Source organism: Bufo gargarizans, chromosome 2 (genome assembly GCF_014858855.1).
Source record: "Bufo gargarizans isolate SCDJY-AF-19 chromosome 2, ASM1485885v1, whole genome shotgun sequence".
Lineage (NCBI taxonomy): Eukaryota > Metazoa > Chordata > Amphibia > Anura > Bufonidae > Bufo > Bufo gargarizans.
This window is the reverse complement of record NC_058081.1, coordinates 447,217,903-447,228,744: the sequence shown is the minus strand read 5'-3', so window position 1 is coordinate 447,228,744 and position 10,842 is coordinate 447,217,903. Positions and strand designations below refer to the sequence as shown.

The 10,842-nt window shown below is 43.4% G+C and overlaps 1 protein-coding gene across 1 annotated transcript; it reads right to left on the bottom strand.

Moving 5' to 3' along the window:
- Window positions 1-7,495: 7,495 nt before the first annotated feature.
- LOC122925997 (zinc finger BED domain-containing protein 5-like) lies at window positions 7,496-9,078 on the bottom strand. Its single transcript, XM_044277392.1, has 2 exons — window positions 8,328-9,078; window positions 7,496-8,187 (listed from the first exon to the last, which is right to left on the bottom strand). The coding sequence occupies exons 1-2, from the start codon at window positions 9,076-9,078 to the stop codon at window positions 7,496-7,498; spliced, it is 1,443 nt and encodes a 480-aa protein (XP_044133327.1).
- Between the last annotated feature and the right edge of the window lie 1,764 nt (window positions 9,079-10,842).

Here is a 10,842-nt window from a genome sequence, read left to right as displayed (position 1 = left end):
GTTACACACGGCCGGTGGCATTCTAACCGAATGATAGTGCCACTGCATACCACTGCTTCCAGCTGCCCATGTCGTGTTTGGGACATCCGGTCTGCTGCTAAAATCCCAGTTGTGCCTTAGTTTGCACTGTTTTTCCCTTTTTACCCCCATTTCAGGTTGAAAAGACATTTTTATGTCAGCACTATTTTAAAGGGTAAGCAGGACTTGCCAGGATAACATGGCCCTGGTATTGTCAGAGTCCTGTATTGTCATTTTATATATGTGCTGCTGACAGTATTTAGTAACCGGTTTTTTATTCACGTCTATGTGCCCAGAGATGGACTTCCTATGTGCAAGCCTCTGAGAGGTTAATTTTATTATGGACTTATTTATTGTCATGGACTATCCTGGTTCTTTAAACATCCGCTGTGCCAGGTCAGCGCCCCCGTTCCACTCACTATCCTGAGAAGAAGAGAACGACGGCCCTTGTCACCACACTTCACCTTTGCCAATTGGGTCTGATATGAGTGTAATTGACATATATGTATGCATGCATGTGTCTTTCTCTATTTCAGGTAATGATTCCAGTTGGGCGGGCCCTGATGGAGTACGAGGTCGTACTCAGCTTAAAGCAGCGGGGTATGTAGTGTACGAGAGAGTAATACCCCGTCACTACAGAAGGGTCACTTGGATACTGTCGTTCCCCCTGTATTTATGGGGAGGTTGGTATGAAACATCTTGTTAAATGTAATGCTATGTACTTCCTGTTACTGTGAAAGGTGCATGTGCAGGCCGGCTAGGGTGTCATTCCAGCTCTGAGTCACTAGAGGGAGCTAGGGAACCCTAGTTTATATAAGGCCCAGTCAGGAAGTAGTAGCAGGTCAGACAGTGGGAAGAGGAGTCAGAAATGATCCTGTGTCTGAGTCAAGGCCAGGCTATGGGCCTGTGAGAGTAGCGCAGGCCTGAAGCCTGCCGACTAGGAGAGGGTGGTAAAGGCCCTGTAACCGGGTTCCGGATCCAAGGAAAAGGTTCCCCTCCTGAGTCATCATCCGTTTAGCTGAAACATCAGAAGCAAGCAACCAGCCGGGACACAGAATACTACAGAGGCCAATCTGATAAAGCGAGAGGTACTCAAGATAACAGAGGAGGTACTAGATAAGGACAGCTTCAAGGGTACGCCAGCTATAGGGCATTAGACCTTGGAGAATAAGTCACATGTTTCAGGACCAGTCAGGAATAGTGTGCAAGCCGCCTGTACTGCATCTCCTGTAATTAACACTCTGTAAAGAACATCGCTATAACCGGCCATTCTGTATTTCTAAGAACCAGCTGTATTCAAATAGAAACCAACTGTCTTCCATGGAACTGCGCTTCCAACTGCGTCCATGTGTAACTATCACTGACATTCAGTAAAGTTCCCGTTTTGGTTGGCTAACCCGTGGTTGCTTCATTCTTCTACATTACTATACACGGCGTGTCACCGTTTAATTGACACTGGCGTCACGAACATTAAATACCTGCCTGTTCCAGTATCTGACCAGAATTGAAGACGACAGTGGATCCCAGGTTAGTGGGTAAATCTGCACTACAAAGCCCAGCATACACTACTGACCCCCCTGGGACACTGCATACTCATAGTTTAGCTCCATTCAATGGAGCTAAACCTATAGCTGGTCCACATGAAAATCCACAGCAAAAACAGCAGCACAGCAAAGTGGTTTCTGATGAGGGATACACAATGGATTTTATTACATACAAAATTCTGTATGAACCTACCCTAATCTGATACCCACAGATTTAATACAATTACATATATGTTTATATGTTTTCCAGAAAGGAAGAGCCATGTTGGCTGTACTACAATACTCCTCATGCATACTTGTTTGTCTCCCTAATGTGAAAGAGCACACCTAAGAGTACCCCCAAGGCCATTCAGCTAACCAGGGCAATTTTCTCTTCAGACACCTAATACTACTTGTCCATTTAGAAGGAAAAGCATAATACTGGGACATCCAGAACTGTCCCTTTGGAAGGAGAACTGCCCCGCATGTCCCATTTCTAGTGGAGAATTTGTTAATCACCCAATTATTATTTTTTTTAGATATTACTGGATTTGCTCAATGTGCTCTCTATTTGTCACAAATTAACCTGTCCAGGGTTCCAGCAACAAGATCTCCAGATTCAGCGTGACTGTGCCTGGAGAGGGGCACACTGCTAAGCCATGCCCCCTAGAGACACAACAGCATCCTTAGAAACAGGATGGAATGCTCTTTCTCCCCACAGCAGGCATGTGCTGGAGGAGACTAGCATTGGACTAATTGCTCAGCTGATCTATTCCTTTGTGCTATTGTTCTGACTAATGTCATGACCTATCAGGTTCTGATCCTGGCACTGGGTGGTCTATTTAAATCCCTTCTTAGCCTTGTGACAGTGATAGTCTCTGACTCATTAGCTGTGTTCCTGGTTGCATATTTTGAATTACTAGCGTTTTGATATCGGCTTGTACTTTTGATCACTCTCGTATTGGTACTGAGTTTCCCGTCTGGTCCTTATCTTGGCTTGGCTATTTGACTACTCTCTGTCTATGGACATGGTACATTGTGGTCCTCTTGGTTCTGACCCATTTCAGTACGACTCTGTCTCTGTGTCTTCTTATTGTAATTTAGGTGTTGTTTGTCTCGCACCTTAGCAAAGTATGAAACATTGACCAGTTGCAGAATTTATACTAGAGCTTGCACTGCAAGTAGGCAGGGAAAGCAGATTGGGTACACCCTGTCAGTGTCTGTCCCAACCTACTGACATTAAATTATCACTGACCCAAAATATTAGACTGGTACCTGCACTATTATGGATGCAATGACAGCATTGGCCTCTCGGATGGAGGGTATTCCCCAGTTAGTTCAGGACCTGGAAAAGAGGGTACAGTAGCAAGAGTCCAACAAAGATAGCACGTTTTCAGTGCTCTTTGAGCAGGGCGTGGTCTCAACAAATTTTTGGATCAGCATCTTCCGGGTAAGTGAATTGTGCATCATGGCCTGGTGGCGTAGAACCTGCGCTCTCCAGATCTCACCCCCTTAGAATTTTAGATGTCAAGTCCATGGTTTAGGCAGTAGTGTAGCACACATACAACAGTGGTTCCTGTATGACTTTGCAAGCGTTTCTGCTGAGCTGTTGCTGTCACTGCATTGTAAATAGGAGAAAATAATTGCCCTGTGGGGGCTGAACGGCCACAAGAGCCCTGTGGGGGCTGAACTGGAGGAGGAGGAGGCCATTGGAGCACAAGCAATGTGTAGCGAAATGGGAGTTTTTTCTACACAGGTGACATGAGAGGAAAAGCAGGAGCAGCCAGAGGAGCTACAGCGTGATGAGGAAGACAAGGCAGATGACCCAGACACACCATGGCAGTATGCAGTGGAGATGGAGGCTGGATCCACTCTGCTTTTTACCATTTTTGGTGCCATAACAGCTTCCATTAAATCCAGAGATGCAGGTACCAACATGCATGCTGAGCCCACTCAATACCTCTCCTGGTTCCTAAATGGCTTCCAATAAATACAATAAGAGCAGGCTACAGCTTTATACTTACTCTAATTAAAATCAGCCTATGGGGAAGACACCAGAATGTTTTCTATAATGATGGCATTATTGTACTTTATTTGTGTTTGCAGAGTGCTGCTGCATTGTCTTTTTTTCCTGTATGTTTCTATCCATGGCAGCGTGCACCTGCACATTGGGATGTGCTGACTGATCCCCCTTTTTTTGCAGTTGTACTGGAGCTGGAGGTGCGGCTGACACCTGTTGGTCTTGCACCCCTCACTAGCCTGTCTGCCCCATAGGCTGATTTTAATTAGAGTAAGTATAAAGCTGTAGCCTGCTCTCATTGTATTTATTGGAAGCCATTTGGCACCAGGAGAGAAATAGATTGGACCCAGCATGCATGTGGAACCTGCACTCCCTGAATGTTATGGTGGCCATTATGGCACATAACAGGAAGGATTTAGGCCCCTTGCAGACAAGCATGTCCGGATTAGGTCTGGATGTGTTGCGTCTATGATCAATGAAAATTGTTCGAGTACGTACGCAAATGCAGTCATTTTGACTGCGATTGCGTTCCGATGTTCAGTTTTTATCACGCGTGTGCAATGCATTGATAAAAAACTGACTGTGGTACCCAGACCTCAACCCGGACTTCTTCACTGTTCTGTATATTTTATTATCTTCCCTTATAACATGGTTATAAGGTCAAATAATAGCATTTTTAATACAGAATGCTTACTAAAATGTGGCTTTAGGGGTTAAAAAAATAATAATAATTAACTCACCTCATCCTGTTGTTCGCGCAGGCGATATTTCCGCACAGGCGAGATTTCCGCGCGGGTGCAATGCGTGAGGTGAACACATTGCACCCGCACTGAATCCGGACCTATTTATTTCTATGGGGCTGTGCACATGAGTGGTCATTTTCACGCATCACTTGTGCATTGCGTGAAAATCGCAGCATGCTCTACTTTGTGCGTTTTTAACGCAACGCAGGCCCCATAGAAGTGTTTAGGGCTGTGTGAAAATCGCAAGCATCTGCAAGCAAGTGCGGATGCAGTGCGATTTTCATGCACGGTAGATGAGCGGGATGGGGACCCGATCATTATTATTTTCCCTTATAACATGACAAGGGAAAATAATAGCATTCTTAATACAGAATACATAGTACAATAGGGCTGGAGGTTTTTTTTTCTCATGCGCGCGCAAAATGCATTACAATGTTCTGCACTTGCGCTGAAAAATCATGATGCCCGTGTGAAAGAGGCCTTAGTGTTAGGAGCTGAGCTCACAGCATATAATACTTCTCTGGCTGAGGGAACAGAAAAGGACAGAGGCAGGTTGAGGACAGGTGAGGGCACAGGGCCTGCGTCCGGGCCATGCCAACTAAGGGTTGTGTCTGAGGAACCCACCGACTCTTGGATGGGTGTGTCTGATGTCACTTGGGACGAAGTGGATGACTGAGTCAACCATTCAAGAACCGCTGGGTTGCTGGTCAAGACACTACAGCTGTGTGAAAGCCTGAAGTTTGGGGGCCCAGAGAAACCTAAGGAAAGAGGGTTGCACGGTCAGAGTCGGGAGGCCTTCTGGACCATAATACCCCAAAGTTACTGGTGTGGTCACAGCCTGGAGGCTGCTGGGACCGTTTGACTGAAGAAAGCCGGATCTAATTCCATGTGTGAACTGTGCTTTAGAAGTGAATCAGGGAGAAGACCTCTGTATTAGCTAGTGATCCGCAGTGATAGGCAAACTGCGGCTCTCCAGCTGTTGCAGAACTACAACTCCCAGCATGCAAAGAGTGCCTACAGCTTTCAGCCTACAGCAAGGCATGGTGGGAGTTGTAGTTTTGCAACAGCTGGAGAGCCACAGTTTGCCTATCACTGAGCTAGTGCATAGACGGGCAGGTGTTAATTTTTGCGATGTTTATGTTTGTGCTGGTGCTGCAGTGCCAAAATAAAGCACCGTGTGGACTTTAACCCCATTGTCAGAGGAGAAGTCTGTGATTGTGATCCCCTGTGACATAAGTGTCCATACATATCCATGCATAGTGTCTCTAATTGATGTGGATAATTTCTCTCATTGGCATTGATCGTGTCCCTAATTAGCATGGATAGATTGGCTGCAGTGGTCACACGTGATGTCACTGAAGTCAGTAGGGCCTGACTGGGAGAATCAGACAGGCAGCATGCCTGAGTGTTATCCAGTTTCTTGCCACAGATCTACAACAAAATTGCCATGACTTACATATGGAGTTTGTAGTCTGTGAAAGGGTGAAATCTGCTGTAGACATAAGTTAACATGCTAAGAATTTGAAATCTGAAACAGCACGTCAATAAACACTTTAGATTTTTTTTTTGCAGGGTGTTAATGAAATTTCTTAAAACCTTATCCGTGTACAGTAAACCTCATCCTGGTACAGTAAAACGCTGCAGAATTTTGGCACACAAATCCACAGTGTTTACACCCAATGTGGATGTCCTTTTACAGCTATGCTTTTATCAATATATTTTGGGGGGTCTGGAGGGGGCAAAACACATGCCTCAATCTTTTTAAATCCTAGCCGCTGCCTTGATCAGTGGCACCCAAAAAAATGAAGAAAGAAATCTGTTTTAATCATTTGTAAAACCTAATAGATGTTTAAAAATTGGTGAACAGAATCATGTAATAGTGAGATTTAATGTGCAGTTTGATGAGTCGTCAAGTACACTGAATATGTTAATCATGTTATATTTAGCAGTTCAGACATAAAGTATCTCATAAAAGTGAGTATATCCCTCATATTTTTGTAAATATTGTATTATATATTTTCATGGGACAACACTGAAGATATGACACTTTGATGCAATGTCAAGTAGTCAGTGTACAGCTTGTATAAATTTGGAGTGCCCTCAAAATAACTCAACACACAGCCATTAATGTCTAAACCGCTGGTAACAAAAGTGAGTACACCCCTAAGTGAAAATTACCAAATTGTGCCCAAAGTGTCAATATTTTGTGGGGCCACCATTATTTTCCAGCACTGCCTTACCTCTCTTGGGCATGGAGTTGACTAGAGCTTCACAGGTTGCCACTGGAATCCTCTTCCACTCCTCCATGATGACATCATGTAGCTGGTGGATGTTAGAGACCTTGTGTTCCTCCACCTTTTTCTTTTGAGGATGCCCCACAAATACTCAATAATAGGGTTTAGGTCTGGAGACATGATTGATCAGTCCTGCACCTTTACCCTCAGTGTCTTTAGCAAGGCAGTTGTCATCTTGGAGGTGTGTTTGGGGTTGTTATCATGTTAGAATACTGCCCTGCGGCCCAGTTTCCCAAGGGTGGGGATCATGCTATGCTTCAGTATGTCATAATACATGTGGGCATTTATGGCTCCCTCAATTAACTGTAGCGCCCCAAACCATGACACTCCCTCCACCATGCTTGACTGTAGGCAAAACTTGTCTTTGTACTCCTTTCCTGGTTGCCGCCACACACACTTGACACCATCTGAGCCAAATAAGTTTATCTTGGTCTCATCACACCACAGAACATGGTTCCATTAAACCATGTCCTTAGTCTGCTTGTCTTCAGCAAACTGTTTGCAGGCTTTCTTGTGCATCATCATTAGAAGAGGCTTCCTTCTGGGATGACAGCCATGCAGACCAATTTGATACAGTATGCAGCGTATGGTCTGAGCACTGACAGGCCGACCCCCCCACCACCACCTCTTTAACCTGTGCAGCAATGCTGTTCTGAATGGGACCTGTCTTGTTAAGCCGCTGTATGGTCATGGCCACTGCGCTGCAGCTCAGTTTCAGGATGTTGGCAATTTTCTTATGGCCTAGGCCAGGGGTACTCAACTAGTTTTATTAAAGGTCCACATACCTGGGTCTGCAGTCAGGTGAAGGTCCGAGCTGAACGCCAACAGTAAAGATGCCATCTTTTTAATGTCTTGAAAACTTTGTAGAACTATTTACATTCAGATTTATAATTGTTTTTAGTGTGAAAATTGGCATTTTTTCTCTTTCACCAGCCCTTTGAAATTCGGTACAAAGGGGGTGACTGCCATTCGAACACACTGGTGCAAATGCTCATCTGTGATCTGAGTGCGGTATCTGTTCTTCACCAGATTCATAGTGGAGAATGCAGATTCACAAGTGTATGTAGAACCAAACATAGTAAGGACATGGATTGCTATTTTTTGGATAAGTGGATATTTAGCTGGAATAACCAGTTTTGTCCAGAAGAAAACGGGGTCACAATCATTCAACTGAACTTTTAAAACAGCATCTTCTTGCAGATCAATTAGCTCCATCTGTAGGGTAGCAGAATTTGCCCAGGTAAAAGCATGATGGGCCTCAGTAGCAAAACGCCCAATGTTTTTTACCAGATATGGATTTTTAATACATAGCAAAACTTCTTGGCCAATTGTGAAGTCTTGGAAGCGACTTTTAAAATTGTCAATTAGGCCTTGCATGAAGTCCCCATGGTTGGAGAATACACTTTCTTTGGTATTTTCTTGTTGGCTATATTCATCAAGCTTTGGAAAATGAAGCAAGTTCTCTTTTAGATCACTTTGAAAAACCTCTAATTTCTTCTGAAAAGCCCTCACTGCTTCCACAAGGTCAAAAATAGTTAGATTTTTGCCTTGTAGTTTTATATTTAAAACATTTAAATGACTTGTAATATCTGCCAGGAAAGCAACAATTTCCATTTTGTCTTTGTTACTAATGTCAAAAATGCTTTTGCTTTTTCTGTCTTCTGTTCAGCTAAAAACTTTTCCAGCTCTTTCCGAATACTCCAAAAGCGTTCTAAAACTCTGCTCTTACTAAGCCACCTTACATTGTTGTGGACAAGTAGGTCACTGAAGGCAGCATTGACTTCAGTTAAAAATTCTTTCAGCAGACGATGTTGAAGTGCTGAAGAGGCCCGGAGAAAATTTATCAGCTTCATAACATTTGCATATTTTTCTCCAAGGTTAGCACACAAGATAGACTGGTGTATTATACAATGGTAAGAAATCAAACTAGGATTGAGCACTTTCAAGCGTGGCACCAACCCTTTCTCTTTTCCTACCATAGCAGGAGCTCCATCCGTTACAACTGAAATAACTGAATTCAAGTTAATGTCCCTTTTCTTCAGCATTTCTGTAATTGCTCCATAAAGATCTTCACCTCTTCTATGAGCATGGAGGGCAGTCATGCCAAGTAGATCTTCACAAAAATCTTTTTGTGTGTCGTCATAAAATCTAGCAAATACCATGAGCTGGGCATTATCAGTTGCATCACATGATTCATCCACAGCTAATGAAATGCAATCTGCCTTTTTCATTTTCACCTCAAGCTGGGAGAGCAGATCTTCTGAAAATATTTCAGTTCGGCGTGCTGCCGTGGAATCAGACAAGGGAATTTGTTTGATTTTTCCTTGAAATTCTTCTTTCTGTTTACCTTCAAACATGGCCTCTACAACTTCAACCATACATTCTTTAACAATCTCTGCATCTGAAAATGGTTTTTTGTGTCTTCCTAAAATCCAAGCAACCCTCAGTGATGATTCAGTTGTTTTTTCCTGCTGGGACATTGAACTAACAAGACGCTTAGTAGAAGCTTGATATGATGCAGTTAACAAAGCAATTTTTTTTTTCGTATCTCAGAATTTTGTGGATAATTCTGTTCAAAACTTTTATGTTTTGTTTCATAATGTCGTTTTACATTACTACTTTTTATAAGGGCCACTGTTTCGTTGCATATTAAACACATTGGCTTTGAGTTGGCAACATTCATAAGAATGAAACAATATTTTGCAGTCCATTCATCTTTGAAATCTCGATTTTCTGAGTCTACTTTTCTTTTTTTTGATGTGCTAGCCATGGCTTATTATATTGTGTTTGTAACAGTGGACAAATGTGGTGTCTATCTTGCCTGGGGCAGTGATGTATGGCTGGAGGATACCAATCTCCTCAGCCAGAGTGTGGCTTGACTGGTAGGGCAATGCTTGGCTCAACTAGGCAACAATTGTTGTCTCCTACAGACCTGCTGCTAGATTTTCAAGTTGTTTCCTGAGCTGTCTTGTCTCTGTTGCTCCCCCTGGCAGCACTTTGATACTCCCCCTAGCAGCACTCTGATGCTCGCTCTGGCAGCACTTTGATACTCCCCCTAGCAGCACTCTGATGCTCGCTCTGGCAGCACTTTGATACTCCCCCTAGCAGCACTCTGATGCTCGCTCTGGCAGCACTTTGATACTCCCCCTAGCAGCACTCTGATGCTCGCTCTGGCAGCACTCTGATACTCTTCTGCTCCCTCTGGAAGCACTGTGCTACTCTGAAACTTTCCTGCTCCTTCTGTCTGAGCGTTGGTGTTCTATCTTAGGCTACATTCTCTCCCTCATAAGCCTAGGGCTGGATGATATGACCTAAAAATAAAATGTTGATGATCTTTAAATATTGCAACAAAATGATATAATAGTTCACTAAGGTCTCCATTAAAAATACACACTTGTTTATAGTGGTTTTTATTTTTGGTTCGCAAATCCCATGGATTTCACGTGTTTTTCACCATTTTTTTTTTGTTTTTTTTTTATATGTTCTTACATTTCTATTACAACGGATATGTGAAAAATGTCTAAAAGTATGACTTGGAGCATACTGCTTTTTAAACATCTCCAATGAACCAAATAAAAAAAGGTTGTCCGGTTTCAGAAAGTATCCGGACAACACTGAAGATTAGCCTGAATAAAGAATAGAATGGTACTTACCCTGGAACTCTAGAACTGCCGCTCAAGTTTTCCAATCTGGGTTCTGTTTTCTCAGCGGTGATGATGATGTCATGTCCATAACATGTGATCACTGCAGCCAAGCTGGCCTCTTGGCTGCAGCGGTCACTTGTGAAGTTGCTGTTGCACCCAAGTAAACAGAGCCTAGTAGGGAGAACCAGAACAGCAGCGCTGGATTTTCTAGGCAGGTTCTGCTCTGTTCTTTATTGCATCCTATTCCTAAGTGTTGTCTGGTTTCTTATTCAAACCGAACAGCCCATTTAATGGCCAGACACTTTTTTGTGATTTAGCGATTTGGTGGTGTAATAAGCCACTTTTTTTTTGGGGGGGGGGGCACTTTTATTTTTAAATGACTCAATTTTCTGTGACACTTTCTTTGTTATTAAGTTTTATCACAGATTTTTATTTTTTTCCTGCAGGGGGGAAGACCAAAGAATTTTTAATGTCTTTTAGAGTATTTTCACACCTGTGGCATGGCTATCCGGCAGGCTGTTCTGGCAGGTGAACGGCACGCCGGATCCACCATGCCGCAAGTGCCTGTGTGCTGCCGCTCCATCCCCATTGACTGTAATT

Bases quoted from the DNA above. Each gene is read 5' to 3' on its own strand.
- LOC122925997 (XM_044277392.1), bottom strand. From the start codon at position 9,078: ATGTCCCAGCAGGAAAAAACAACTGAATCATCACTGAGGGTTGCTTGG. The intron at 8,188-8,327 runs GTAAGAGCAGAG...CTTTCCTGGCAG, and splicing joins CAACAATGTAAGGTGGCTTA to ATATTACAAGTCATTTAAAT.